Consider the following 15,196-nt stretch of genomic DNA (forward strand, 5'->3'; position numbering starts at 1 on the left):
AACTCCATCCAGTCAAAGGGGTTTTCTACATTGTACTTTTTCTGGGAGCCTAATGAAACCTGTAAAGCAGAAAAATTGAAAAAAATGTAGATCTTTCAGATTCAATATTCTCTTTGCTTTTCAATGTTGAGGGTAAAAGGGAACACAAACAACCAATAGGTGATCGGTAACAAATTTGATATATTGGCTCATTAGTGCAGCATTCATGCCAATTAATGCACAACAAAGGGCATCACATACAAACTCAATCTCTATTTCAACAGCCTCATGGACATTTGATGAACCGTATGCCACTGAACTTACCTCTGCAACAAACTGCACATACATATCAGAGCTCATCTTGGCGTAGCAGCAGCTTCCTACCCAAAAGAGTCAAATATATGCGTAGAAAATTTACAAAAACAGGGGGTGATCCTGAAACTTTTACCTACTCATGAATCACATATGCAGTGTTACTCTAAAAGAGTTTTAATTCTTGAACCAATCAAAGACCTAAGAATGACATAAATGATGAGCAACCTGTATAACAGGCAAGCAAAGTCACGGTGAAGACCCTCGTCTCTTGAGATAAGCTCGTTTGAGAATGTCAAGCCAGGCATCAACGCCCTCTTCTTAAGCCAGAAGATAGCACAAAAGCTGGGGAACAGAAAAAGGAAAGCCAATCTCAAAATACGCTTTAAAAATTGCCAAATCTAGTTTCCATGAGAAAAAGCACGGGTAGAGAGTTAATTAAAACATTCCTCCCTGATAAGAATATTCCCTCAACACAAGCAAAAGCTACAAGTCTCTCTGCAAATGAGCATGAACTGCATGAGCAGATAAGCATAATGAGCAGCTATTCAGGCAGAAAGACAAACATCAGTTGTGAACGTACACTATTCCAACATTAAGTTAAACAACCTAGAAGAATCAAAAAGGCAAAAAAAAGACATTAAACCAAGAGAGATGCTGTAGGAGGGACCAGCCGCTTGTGCTCCAGTGCCACCTCTAACTTCAAAATCCAGAGTACTGCAAACCATTCAATCAATAATTGAATACAAAATGGAGATGGAAAGCATAAAGCCCTCTTTGTATCAATACAAAAACGGAAAAGTAAAATTCAGTTGGAATGTGGACATGGGTGCTGCTACCTCCCTGCTACAATCACACAAGATCCAAGGCCTCAGCAATTGTTGGTATAAATTGCACAAGATAATATTATCCAGCAAGCAAATGTCTAAAATGATAAAATTCAGTGGCAAAGTATATATTGTTGATAGTGCCAAAGACAAGATTAATAGAAAGGATCAATAGTTTTTTATGCTTGTGACCAAATAAAGTTTCATCAGAATAGCAGGCCACCAGTACCTAGTGACCTTGCTGGACACTTACAGGACCCTTCACCCATAGACACTAGATCTGATCAATGAAAAGAATTTCATCGCCTCAGTAACCCACGTTTGCCGTACAATGACAGAAACCTCCACCCCATGACCCAAAACTCAGCCCCCGAAAACATAAACAAAGTAACTCGTTTTAATCTTCACCCAAAAGCTTCAAGCTGAAAATCCATAAATGATGATGAATAGCAGCCGACACTTAGAATATTACCCACAGACACGTCCAATCATCCCTTGAGTCCAGACAGCAGTTTCTTTGAGCTGTTCATCATCAGACTGTAGACATTCATTTAAAAACTCCATACACAATGCACGATCCTTATACAAAGTCTTGACGTTTGAACCAAGTGCATCTGCTATATCTCCCAAAACTGCTACAGCTGCTTTTGTCACACCTTCATCCCTACAAAACATGCGAAAGCATTAATTAAAAAATCTAAGAGAATACTACAAAAATATAGGGTGAAAAGCAATCTCATATTAATTAAAACATTTTGACCACTTGAGATTTGGCCAAACTATTCTCATATTCAAAGAGTAAAACACAACCCATTGACTTAAAGAATGCAGAACAAAAAGCTCCTTTATAGCAAGTAAGATATTAGCTCAAACCAAACCTCAAAATGAATTTACAACATAAATCGAAAACACCACTTTACACATTATGGAAAAAAAATCAATATGATCACCATCAGCTTTTTACACCTTTATCTCAGACAACGTGCAGGCAGGTGCACAAAACTGCACACAAACATAAAGAGGACACACCTTGCACAGGCAATACCACACACCTCAAGCAAACAAGCCCATGAAAAATGCTGAAAGTGTTAGTAACTCATAATACAAGTATAACACTATTAGTGATTCACCACTAGGCTTAACTCATTCTTGCAAATCTGAATGCACCTTAGCCGCATCTCATAAGGTCTATATGTAACCCTGATGCAATCACATACCTGTGGTGGTCTTTGGCAACAACTTCTATGAATTGCAAGAGATGAGGAGCATGGGGCATTAACAAATCAGACTTGGAGTTCTGAAATCCTTGCAGAATTCCAGAATAAGCTTCAAAGATGCTGCGTCTCAGTTGGTTCCCATAGTCCACCATCTCCTCATCACTATTGTCAATCTGAGCACACACTTCAGCAGCACTTTGCATCATCGGCAAAGCATAATTAATATACTTCTCAAAATTTTCTCCTATTGCTAGAGCAATGTCTCCAAAGCATGAAAATATGGGTGGCTTCACAGACCGATGTAGTTCACTGCTAGAGAGATCCTTGAGAAGATGCGTCATGATCCCATCACAGTATGGCAAAACCTTATCTTCCAAGGCACGAGAAATGTCACCAACAACACCCACCGAGATGGCGCAGACTTGGTATTCCTCAAAATTCTGCAGACCCATCTCCAAATATTTGTAAAACTCTGGCATATACTTTGCAAATTCAGGCCCGGTAGCATAGGCAAGCGCGCCTATAGCAAGCATAGCTTCTTCATGCACCGTAGAGCAACGGCAAGCAAAAACCTTAAGGAACAACATCATGATCTGATCAGCTGCTTGGATAATGATTGGTTTGGTTCCATCATCACTGCTTAGTTTCTGGATAATGACCTGAATAACACCACAGAGAGAAGCTTGAAGATCTCCTTGTCTTTCCCTATCATCTGATGTTATAATCTGAAGCTCTACTGTCTGCCCCAACTTAGTCATAATAACAGGGAGAAGTTGTGCAATGATACCAGATGTTTCAGTAAGGTTAGAGCACCTAACAACCTCATTCAAGGTCTCATAAGCAGAGGACCTGAATTTGGAGTCACTGCCATCTGTTCTATCAGCAGTCGCAATAAGACAACCAACAAGATCTGGAAGAAAAGGTGTGAGCTGAGAGGAGCTAGGTCCCGCATCTTCGTACCCCTGGGCAAGATAATAAATGGCTGCACAAACCTTCTCAGCTACATGTGGGGCATCCTTTATACTTTGCAACAAAACCACCACAATTCGCTGGAGATTAGAAGGAGTGATTACAGTGAATCCAGTTGCTGGGTTGTGCAGCAATTCAAAAATACGGCTAAGAGTCCATGCAGTTGTATCTTTCACATGGCTATTTACATCATTCATGGCATTAAGCAGAAAATCTAAGCCAGCATTCACCATTGGAGAGAGTTTCTCAATGCTGGGTCCCTCAATAATTGAGCCAAACGCATAAGTAGCCGCCTCACGGGATCGCCACTCTGGCTTCAGGATGTTAGCTTCAACGAAAGGCATCACCAGGGGTACGACAGCATCCCCTACAGTTCTTGCAATAAGACCAAGACATGTCCCACCAGCCATGGCGAGATTCCAAATCCCATCCTCCTGGTCCTGATCCTCATCCTGCTTTAGTAAAGTTTCTAACAACATCGGAACTAGAGTTGGTAGAGCCTTCTCAATGAAGTGTGAGTGTGGAGCAGTAGAGTCCTCACTGTTAGGGGCCTCATACTCTTGTAGCTCTATCTCTTCATCACAGATAGAGCTCCAGAACTCAACCGCTTGAAGGGCAACAGCCTCCTGATCTCCTTTGACCGCATTTGATGTGAGTTCAAAGATGGTTTGCATGTAGGGATCAAGGACCTCGTAGTATGTTGATGCAATGGATACAAGACATTCATAAGCAGCCTGCCTTATCTCAGCCTCTTTTGCAACCGCTGCTTCACAAATCACCTTCATGATATAGTTCCGCTCCATCTCATTCTCAAAGTTGGTTTGTGCAAAATCAAGGGCATTGTATAAAGCCCTAACTGCAGCAAGTCTTACTGCAGGATTTTGCTCAGTCACATTCATGCCCTGGACAACTGCAGTGAGGATAGAGTTTACTTCATCTTGCACCAGATCATGGTGAGATATCTCCTCACACACATAGCCAAGAGTCTCCAAGGTTGCCTGTTTGAGGGAGGCAGGCCTATGTGGCTGGGTCATGTTGACAAGCAACGAACCAATGAGTTCTGGCCATTCCTTACGAGGAATCTCTATAGAGGCAATCTTAGCAATTACTTGGGCAGCTGTGTGAATTGCATCCTGCACAGAGGACCCAAGAGTGCTCAGAAGCAGATTTTTGATTTGGGATTTGAAAGAAGAAGCAATTGTCAACCACTGCTGCACAAGGTGTTCCTTCCGAGAGGCCTCTTTTGCATCCAATGAGTTCTTAAGCACAATTCCAGCAAGTCTACGAGACTCCATTGGCTTACCCTCATTGGAGAGCTCAACAGACAATGACAAAAGGAAACTCGGCAAGTTCTGGTCTCGGAATTGAGTAAGGTTACTTTCTGCATCGGTTCGAACTTTTGCATCCGCTGACTGAGCAGCCAAAAGGATTTGAGTGATTTCCAAGGCCATTGTTCCTGCAAGTCAATAAAAATGCTAATGAGTATATTCAAACAAAGATGCAGCAAAAAATGAATGTAGAAACTAAAATACCAGGGTACGCCCCATGAAAAACCAATGACAGTCATAAACAACGAGAATTAATGTATGCTAAGTGAGGAAAATTTGACATTAAGCACACAGTATAAGGAATAATTTGATGTAGCAATGCTAAGTTTGAGCAATCGCAATATGCAGGCAATGCTTCTGTTAATCTGTAACTTAAAAAAGAATACAAAAAATAGTTAGCCTCATGAAGAGCAGCGCTCCATTCATATGCAAGAATAAATAAAGTTATCTGGAAAAACAGTTTCATACTCAAAAGGAATTACTTCTAGCACTTCCCTTGTGACCAAAACGTAGCAACTTCCCTAATTGCCAAGATAGATCTGGGGAGAAAGCCTCGAGTTTCCTAAAGCAACACTATTGCAAGCCGCCGCCGCCGCGACGAACAAAAAACTAGTTTTAAAGCAATAATGATAATAATAAGAACAATCAATGAAGGGAAAGAGGCTGAAAGGGGGAAAAGAAGGTCCACATGAACACCCGTCGAAGTGGAAAGGTGAATCCAAGTAGAGATTGAATCTCAATCAATTAGGGATTCCTTTTTTTGAAAAAAATGTTAATGCCTATTGTCCCCTCTTCAAATTCAACTAATTCGCCGGCCATTACTTCATCAAGACGCAAAAACAAACTGATAAGTAGCCTATTTCCACCTGAAGGAAGTTTAAGCAACAGTAGCAATAAACCCTAGCGAGACAAAAAAACAACTAAAAATGAGGAGAAAAAACAGAAAAGTAATAAGCAGATTCGATTAAAGATGAAAATACACGCATCCAGACCCTATAGATGAACGGAAATTACCTGAACAAGGAAAACCCACAATAGGAAGATGGATAGATTTGAGTTGCTTAGGGCACCAAAACGAAGCAACCAAAAGGTCGAGAGTAATAAGAGGCCTTTTCTTTCTTTTTCTCTCCCGACGGTCAAGTCTTGAATCGATTCGTTGTTGACATACTCTATTATTATTATTTAATTTTGAGAGTAAAAGCGGATATTCGATGGGAGATGGAGAGCGGCAGGCGAAACAGAAGAGAGAGTGTGGGCGAGAGTTGCGTGTAAAAATTTCAAATAGGTGGAAGAAGCGGGAGGAAGGGCAGTTGAATTAAATGGGGGGCCCCAATAACGAGAGGGAGGAGAGGCAGTTAGAATTAAGGGATAATTTCAGAAACCTCCCTGAGGTTTCTAACAATTTCAATAATCTTCCTTAAAATTTATAAAATTACATAAACCTCCCCTGAAAGCTGAAGTTAAAGGCTGAAGTTAAAGGGTTTTAATAATAAAATTGGTCAGTTGAATTAAAATACTCCTATACCACTCCTCCACTGTAGTCTTGCACGTGTCAGGTCCTACCACGTGCTAGGAGTTGGGCTTTTGTTTGAATTAAAATTACTTCTCATGAGCTATTGAAGCCCAATTGGCTAGTAGTGAATAGACCCATTTGACATAACACGAGACTGCCCATGAGGCCCTCCAAGTTATACTTATATGCTAGTCCTACTCCTACTACTACTTTTTGTGAAAAGCAATTACTCCTAAAAGAAAAGAAAACCCAAAAAAAGAAAGAAAACAAGGAGGAATCTCGCATTCAGAATTATTCTCTAATTTTACTCCACAATTTGATGAATCCCTGATGTTTCTAATATATGTCATTTATTGCTTTTTTTTTTTCTTTTTAGGTTACTCGTTGTATTATGTCAACCAAATAGAAATGTCAAATCACATATTTCAACCATGACGAATTATTCACGTCAATAAAAAGAACTAAATAAAGAAGGAGTAATGAAGACTTTGAGCTCCCTTAAAACGAATTTTCTTCGGCCTAATTGGCTGTGGCTGCACTTACTTTCATCATCGCAATTCGCAAACGCAAATGAAGAGATTACTGCAATGCTAAACCGGTTGCTACTACACTACACTACACTACTATTTTCTGCTGCTGCCGCTCCACTGAGGTCTAGATGTTGCCAGTGCCGCCATGGCCGGTCCACCCTTCACCCCACACCCGCATGGCCTGGGTTTCATTCGCCAAGGCAACAAAATATCGAGGCCGCAGCCCTTCCAGGACGAATATGACCACGATTGCGTCGCAGTCCTAATAGCTCCGGAAGCTCTCCTTCTGCCGGCACCGCTGCTTGATTTAGGATGCTTCTTCCTCTTCTCATCATCTGAATTAATTAGGGCCTTGTTCAGGCTGGTTGATGATGATGATGCCGCAGCAGCCAATGCTTTGGCGTCCGGCAAAAATCGCTGGATCATAAAACTGGGCGAATGACAGCCTATGCCTTCCTCCATATCCCCATTTCCAATCCCAAATTTCCTCCTCAGTTCTTTCCAGGTGTCAACCGTCTCGACCGACTGGGCTAACGAGAATATGTCCAGCTCGTTCGACGAAACGCCATCACCGCCCTTCCAATCTTCGTGGGCCCCTACTCCACCGTCATCCTCCACGTCCCCCTCGCAACCATCATCATAATCATGCCCCCGCTCCGCTTCACCTTCACATGAATCGCGCTTGGGATCGGCTTCTTCCTCTGTTGGAAGCCATCGGCAGCCCGGCGGTGGTTTTGGAGGGGGTATTATTTCTTCAGCGTTCTCGCCGTCGCTTTCTTCACCCATCTCCTTGGGCTTGCCAGGAGTTTGCTCCCAAGAGAAAGGTATCCTCTCGAATTTATCCCAAGAAACGCGAACCGAAATTGCATTTTGCACATCCTCCAGTCTGTTGACACCAATAGTTCGCCTCGTCGATAGAAGTGGGGCGTTTAAGTTCAGCTTTCCTGCAGGCCACTTCCTCCTATTCAGGGCTGCTTTTTCTTCTTTTTCCATGTACGTATTGGCATATGTATTAAGCGAACGTACAGGCGAAAATAATTTTAGATGAAGCAGACGTAAGACTGGAGCGAACGATTAAAGATGAACTGTCTTAAAAGAGGTAGTTGCAGTGCAGGAGATATATATTACAGCTGGAACTATATATGGGTTTCTCGTGCAATCAGCTGAAAAGTTTCACTTAAAACGGTTCACAGGTGATGTGTTGGGGAAGGACGTACCATTCATGCGCCATATGTAAATTACCCGCGTGGCCAAGTTAACCTAGTACCACAACACTACATGCAATGCAAGTAAACTAGGATATAGCAGTGCAAATAGTCTTGGCCGAGTGAACCTACTACATGACGATGACATGCAATGCAAGTAAAACAAGGACATATTGCCTTCAGTTTAACCTGACCAGTAGCCTGGAGTCAAAAATCAATATGACTGTAGAAGTCCATCTCCACAGGAAGCTTGCCATTTCTTATTTTCCTTTTCCCCTTTCCTTTTCTTTTCTTTGAACTTTGAAGAGAGTTATAGATTGCTCAGAATATTGCATCTTTAGAATAAGCAAAATGCTATAGCTGCCGGCAGATTCCAAATATTCTGCTTGTCCAACCAAAAGAAGAGTTTTTTTTAAAAAAAAAAATGAATTTACAAGTTTTAAGACAAGAAGCAAATTAAACCATAGAGCAATTCAGGTTTCACTAAAAAGAATTCTGGAGAACAGAGGGGATGAAGAACTAGATGCAGCATACTACTGCTACATTCTTGCTGCACGGCCTCTGGCCCTCCACTACGAACAGCAATTCTATCAGGTATAATGGGTCATGAAACTGCAACTGTTTTTGAGCTTTTGGTTGAGATGTGTTAATTAAGAGCACGGGAACAAGAGCACTCTGCTATGAAGTGCATGAGTTTGATACATCATTGACAAGAAAACTGTATGCTTGTATTTACAATCTGATCCATGCTAGTTTCTCTGTCATTTCTCTGATCTAGAAATTCCTCTAGCTTCTCCTGCTAGATGTATGGGCATTGACCATCTAAGCTGGATTCTTAAAAAGACAAATCCAGAAGATTAATGAGGACAATGGTGGCCCTTGTGCGACAAGAACAACAAGGTGGTGGCAATAAACTGATCCCCACTCAGGAGTCCATCAAGCAGAATCTGATAGTCTCTTGCTTCCTCATGTTTGCAGCTCATTAGCCCGCTCCCGTGTTTTCTGATACAGCTCCAGTGTATCAGCATGGTTGGGATCAAGACACAGTGCTGCTTCACAATCCCGGAGAGTGGAAGAATTGTCACCCATTGAGTCATGAAATGCTGCTCGGAGATGGAGCAGCTGTAGGTCTGGCTTAAAAGTTATGGCCTTGGTGAGCTCTGCAATTGCTTCAGCCTCCTTGTGGTCATCCATTAGAACTGGAAGGCATACGCATAAGCATTGGCAAAACAAGGCCATAACATATAAGCATAAGATTTAACAAGAAAACTGACCAAAAATAACTGCCTATGGTAGTTTGAATTAGAAAATTGCAGCCCTACTAAAGCTAGATAAACGCAAAATGTGTGATATTAGCCATAAAAGCTGAGAGGAAATCTACAATTGTGACAATACAACTCTGGGTGGTATATAGATTTTAGTAATTTTGACATTGGGAAAGAGTAAAGGAGGGTATGTTACATAATACCAATTTAAGTGGTTCATGGAAGTAGTGATTATTTACATTAAAAAAAAAAAAAAAAAAAAAGAGTCGCTGCATACACGCATTTGTTTTTGCTGCCTAGACACTTGTTCCAGGCCTAATTACGAAGAGAAAAGAAAATTGTAATCATACAAAAACAGAACAGCACTTCGATGTCCAACTGCTCTTTTTTAAGTGAATAAGGAAGACAGGAATTATACTAAAAGTTTGAGTCACAGTTTACCTGCTGCTCTATATCTGTATGGATATGTTCTCAAGGGATCTAACTGCGTTGCCATGCTTAGATCACTTTTAGCCATTTCACCATCACAATATTCTGAGCGTTTTTCATATGCTGATGCATTATATCTTGCTTTTTCAATCAACTTAGTCATCTCATCATATGCAGCTTTCCGCAAATTTTTAAGATGGTATACCCGTGCTAATCCTTGATGAGCTCTTGTATGCTTAATATTCAAAGCATTCATGTAGCAATCAACAGCATTATCCAGCTTGTCAACATCTACGTAGATACTTGCCAGATTACTTAATGCCTGCAGAACCACATGGTTACGCAGTGGAGTAATATATTGCAGCGAAAAAAAAAGAAAAGAAAATTAAAGATAATGCCGAGACTAAGACTTACTTGTCCCTTCCTCAGGCCATCTGAAGGGCACCTAAGAGCTTCCTCCAAAAGTTGTATAACATATAGTGAAGATTCGGCGTCTGGATTTGTTTCAGACAAAACATAAGCTTTTAAGAAATAGGCTTCAAATGATCTCTGCATAGAGATGGATTCCTCAGCTTTAGCTATTGCTTCCTCATGATAACCTGTGTCATATAAAATCCATCCTTCATAAATAAGCCTCTCATGCTCAGACGTAGCAAGATTTCGCGCCATCCTCAGACTTCTCATTGCAGCCTTGTGGCAATTTAACCTGTAAGATTTGTGAAAATCAGGATTTGTTTCAAATACGCAGCAGAAAAGGGGGAAAATATGTTAAAATAAAGGAACAAACAAATGACTCATGTTATGATCTTCTACATTCTACAGCAAAAAAAGTCAAGGAATGAAGCTGCTTCTCTAATAGCACCGTTGAATAGAATAGGAGGGCAGCCAGAGACCACCAAAGTTCATCTTGAGCCACTCAAGATAGACAAAAAAACAACGCTCTAATATAGATTGGTCATAGACTCAGTTCAGAATGCAGCATGGTACTCTGAAAAACAAGTTCCTACGTACTTGGCATGCATGGTGATCAAATTAAGGAACACTGCCTTTCACAGCAAACAAGTAGAAGTTGCTTAATACAAAATTGGCGATCTTTTTCATGAAATGTAAATCTTTAACAAAGATCGATGATAGTCAGGGTGGAAAATATCTTTTAAGCTCCTGCACATGATAATGACAATAAACACTCACCGTAGAAGTAGGAGAGATTGTCGGAATCTCAAGAGGCTTTTTCCTGGGTCAATAGTCAACATATGATGTACCACAGCTAGTGATCCAATATCATCTACAGAAGACCATCTGTCATACAATTGCATCCAGCAATCAGCTTGACTCCACTCTTGAACATGATGACGCAGGAGCTCCACCAAATGGTCACCCTGCATCTTTCCATGAAACATCATGTAGTGGGGATTTAAAGTTAGAAGTGCTCGAACATCTCTTAGGGCTCCTTCATAATCCTCCATGGAAATTAAAAACCAAGCACGCAGCTCAAGGAAATCAGGAGAAACCTTGAAACCAATTATTTTGTTGATCTCTGAAATAGCTGCCTCAAGCTTATCCTCCTCCTCCACCATTGAGACAGACCTGTACTTGTATGGATATGAAAGAGTTGGATCCAATTCAGTCGCTGTACTTAAATCCATCAGTTTCTCTTTTCCATTACAATATAAAGATCTTTCTTGATACATCCACCCGGATGGTGTGTGATCAGAAATGAGGGAGTTCATCAACTTATATGCCCTATATTTGTGACCGCGCTTGTATTTAGCCCTTGCAAAACCAACGGTGGAGTAAACATGACCAGCATCTACAGCCGCCCTAAACCATTTCTGAGCATCCTTGTACTCTTTCCTTTCAAGCATTACGCATCCCAGCTGGTGGAAAGCAAGTTGTTTCTGCCAGCATTCGCTTGCACATTCTCCCAACCTTTCTAACAGCATCACCGTTGTGTTTGACTTTATGTCCTCTTCCATTGAAATCTGGCTCAAAAGATTGTAAAGCAAGAACGACGCATGTCCCACCATAGCCAGCCTTTCCTTGGCATCAGAATTGCAAAAAAATTTCATGACATTTGGATTGTGCATTGAGCTTGGGAGTTCCCTCAAGAACACCTGCAAGCAAGCTGCCACCAGGAGATGTGCCGTCTCCTCCAAGCCGTACTCGATAAGTAGCATGGCACTCTCCATATCAACGACCAGAGATGCCAAATATGCATCGCAAGCAGACTTCATCTCCTCACAGCAGAACATGTTAGCCAACCCTAGAAGTTGCAAGACAGTATCTTCATCAAAAGAATCCACGGTTTTTATCCTGCTAAACACCTCTGCAGCCCTCATTGCCTTTGCAGATATGCCGTTCTTTGAAAAATTTATTTTCTCTCTACGTGATTCCATGAAGCCACCATACAGCATTGCCCAGAATGGTCTCGAAAGCGATGAAATCTTATATCTACTACACCTGATCTCATCGTCCCCAATAAAAAACGACATGTCCAAGTCATCTTCATCAACCTCCTCGTGATTCCATGACGTTGAGCATTCCTCGTCTGTCGCAGCAAAATCGTCATCCTCATCTTCCTTTGGACTCCTAGTACACCTGCAGGGATCATGGATTGATTCGGGATTGTAACCTGACACCAATGAAGTCCTAGGGCATTCCATGCTTCGCCCACAACAATCCATTGCCGATATCCCAATAAGCTCATCCTCTCTCCTCTCAAACCTCAACCAGGTGGAGAGTACCACCTTAGAATGCACATCAACGGCATGCTCCCTGGCCAACCTCAGGCTCCTCCTAAACAATTTCGGGTCGGGCAACCCCTTATACATTGCACATTGCTCAAGATACATTCCTGATTTCTCGAATTCGGAACAGGCCTGAATTCTGGTATAAAGATCAGCTAAGGCTTCCACAAAGTTGACAAATTTAAGATTAGGCTCGATGTGGGGCTCAATGAGATCAGTTTGGGGGAGGCCATAAATCGCCAAGGTTTGCTTGACGTTATCAGAATTCGCATAATTATTGGGTTGGAAGTTTTGAAAGTTGCGATTAGATTTGGACCTGATGGAGTTGACCCTGAGGTGATCATGGATGTGGTGTAGGAACTTCTCCCCTACACCACCAGTTCCCGTATTTGTGGTGGTCCCGGCGAATGGATTAAGGGCGTATATTTGGGTGCCCTTGCATCCATCTATCATCTTCAGGCTACGCATTGTGGTAAAAATGTTGTGCTGCATCTTTCCTCAATCCGCAGAAACAGCTAAAGACAGAATGCAAATTTATTCAGAAATGCATTTTCTAAAATGTCCCAAATGATGAAGAGAGGGAGGGATCAACAGTTTTACCTGCGACTAGACAGAGAGAACCCGGGTTGAGGACGCGACAGGTAGAATGGAAGAAACCAAAACAATGGTGCTGCAGGTTGTAGGTGTCTTAACAATCGAGGGTTGTTTCCCGATTTTTCTCTGTCTTTTCTTTTCTTTTTTTTCCTTCCTAAAAAAAAAAAAGGCAGTGCTGGGTGGAGAAACAATGGAATGGAATTTTTTTTTTTTTCCCTGTTTGTTTGGCTGAGTTTATTTTGACGATGTTGATGATGGGGTGGTGGTGGTGGTGGCCGATAGAACGGCCACAATGTACTCTCTTCCCGTCTGTAAATAAGTTATAAATGCAACTATAAAATGGATTACAGGTGAGAGGTTCGTCACTTCTTTTCCGCTTTCCTATCCAATTTTTCTTTTCCTCTTCTCCTCTACAATTGTTTCGTACATAATTGTTGTGTTTGGGGCTAAAAAGTACCCCAAAAAAATAAAATAAAAAAAAAAACTCTCTATAATTTGATGTATATAAACTTTAATTCCCTGTAATTTAAAAATCTAAATTTAATCCTTGTAATTATAATCAAAGTGAAATTTTCAGATGTTTTATTAAATTTAACAGTCAAACTTTTCAAATAAACTTATTGTTGAATTATTCTAAATAATATTTCACTTGCATCATAAACATATTTTACAATCCATCTTTTTATATTTTTAAATACTTTTTTATCACATCACAAAAAGTGATACAATAATTATTTCAAATAATACTCTATATCCAAACACACTCAATTATAAAATCACCCCTCAATATTCTAAAATTTTTTTTGAGTGTAAATTATGAGTTAAAAATTAAATTTTAGAGAAAGCTTATATTTGTCTCGTCTTCAATGCTATTTGTCGGACTGTTACCACTATAATAAAAAAAAAAATTATATTTGCTCCTGTGATTTATTCTTCCGAGTTCCGAACGTGATTTGTTCTTGTATTCTTTTAAGATGTAATATAAGTATTTTGAATTTTTTATCATGGAATTAGCAGTTCAATAGATAGCATTGAAGACAAAACAAATATAAATTTTTTTCTAAAATTTTATTTTTACCTCAAAATTTTTTAAAAAAGTATAGTTTGCCTTCAAATTTTATTTAGAACATTACAAAAACCTTAAATTGAAAGATGATTTTTGTGGTTTTTAAATAATTACATTGAAAAAGTTTGACTATTCTAATTTGACTGTTGTATAATCTAATGATTTCACTTTGATTATAACTATAAGAAATTAAATTATAGGTTTTTGAATCAAAGAAAGTTAAAGTGTACATATTTTTATTGGAGGGTGTTTTTGTATTTTACCCTTGTGTTAGTAATAGTAGTGTTGGTGGGGTCAGGGGTGTATAGAAATGCGTTAGAAATGGGCAACCAATGAAGGAAGGCCTGTCTAAAGTCACTGTGCACGGCATTCCTCTTTCTCTTTCTATATATATATATATATATTATTTATTTATTTGTCGACCAGCATCTTTTGGATATATCACTTCATCATGTAATTTTTTTTCATATCACTTTGTCATGTAATTAAAAAATTAAAAATAATTATTATAAAAATAAAAAACAAAAGAGGATGATGAGATTATGGATTTGTTTGGGTAGAATATTATTTATAAAATGTTTTTAGAATGATGTCATTGCACTTTTTGTAATTTTAATGTATATGAAATATAATATAAAATTTTAATGATACAGTAGAAATATTTTGGATTCAGTAAGAGTATTTTTTGGAAACATTTTAATGATACAGCAGAAAAATTTTATAGTTTTCTGTTCATGCTACTCCAAGCCGAAAATCTAGTAGAGTATTTTTTGTGAAAACAATTACAAAGATACCAATGACATGCACCTCTATAACATTCTATCCTTTCGTTGTTTAGTCTAAAGGAGCAAGCAAGTCGAGTTCAACTTGAGTTTTATTATACTCGAATTTCAACTCGACCCTTAATAGCTATATTTGAACGTGAGCTCAATCTCATTGAGTTCTAAATTTTGCAACTCAAGCCCCAGTTGGAGTCGAGCAAGTCATAAATCCAGAAATTTCATGTTTTAAATAGTCAAAAAAGGAAAAAAAAAGTTTACAAAGCCAAAAAAAAAAAATCAAGAACATCCAGAACCAAAAAATATATATATAATTTACTGCATATTCAGATTCATGGGAACGCAAAAGGCCCACAAGAAGGTTCATTGATGCCAGCGTCCTCAAGAGTCCTAATTATCACAAAGGAAAAGGGAGACGAGGGAATTTGGAGCTATA

General features: G+C 39.7%; 2 protein-coding genes across 2 annotated transcripts; both read right to left on the reverse strand.

The window, feature by feature from the left end:
• Positions 1-1,273: 1,273 nt before the first annotated feature.
• LOC140009247 (importin subunit beta-1-like) lies at positions 1,274-5,975 on the reverse strand. Its single transcript, XM_072054208.1, has 3 exons — positions 5,647-5,975; positions 2,336-4,760; positions 1,274-1,782 (listed from the first exon to the last, which is right to left on the reverse strand). Exons 2-3 carry the CDS (start codon positions 4,753-4,755, stop codon positions 1,587-1,589), a joined length of 2,616 nt encoding a protein of 871 aa, XP_071910309.1. The 5' UTR covers positions 4,756-4,760; positions 5,647-5,975; the 3' UTR covers positions 1,274-1,586.
• Positions 5,976-8,336: 2,361 nt separating this feature from the next.
• On the reverse strand, positions 8,337-13,257 carry LOC113691450 (ethylene-overproduction protein 1-like). The gene is made up of 5 exons (XM_027209583.2): positions 12,922-13,257; positions 10,766-12,836; positions 9,989-10,280; positions 9,587-9,896; positions 8,337-9,079 (listed from the first exon to the last, which is right to left on the reverse strand). Exons 2-5 carry the CDS (start codon positions 12,811-12,813, stop codon positions 8,847-8,849), a joined length of 2,883 nt encoding a protein of 960 aa, XP_027065384.2. The 5' UTR covers positions 12,814-12,836; positions 12,922-13,257; the 3' UTR covers positions 8,337-8,846.
• Positions 13,258-15,196: the final 1,939 nt, after the last annotated feature.

Source organism: Coffea arabica, chromosome 6e (genome assembly GCF_036785885.1).
Source record: "Coffea arabica cultivar ET-39 chromosome 6e, Coffea Arabica ET-39 HiFi, whole genome shotgun sequence".
NCBI lineage: Eukaryota > Viridiplantae > Streptophyta > Magnoliopsida > Gentianales > Rubiaceae > Coffea > Coffea arabica.

Excerpts from the sequence above, each read along its gene's own strand:
- LOC140009247 (XM_072054208.1), bottom strand. The coding sequence starts at position 4,755 with ATGGCCTTGGAAATCACTCAAATCCTTTTGGCTGCTCAGTCAGCGGAT. Across the intron at positions 1,783-2,335 it reads GTTGCCAAAGACCACCACAG|GGATGAAGGTGTGACAAAAG; the intron begins GTATGTGATTGC and ends CATGTTTTGTAG.
- LOC113691450 (XM_027209583.2), bottom strand. The coding sequence starts at position 12,813 with ATGCAGCACAACATTTTTACCACAATGCGTAGCCTGAAGATGATAGAT. Across the intron at positions 10,281-10,765 it reads CAATCTCTCCTACTTCTACG|GTTAAATTGCCACAAGGCTG; the intron begins GTGAGTGTTTAT and ends CAAATCTTACAG. Across the intron at positions 9,080-9,586 it reads ATACAGATATAGAGCAGCAG|TTCTAATGGATGACCACAAG; the intron begins GTAAACTGTGAC and ends TATGCCTTCCAG.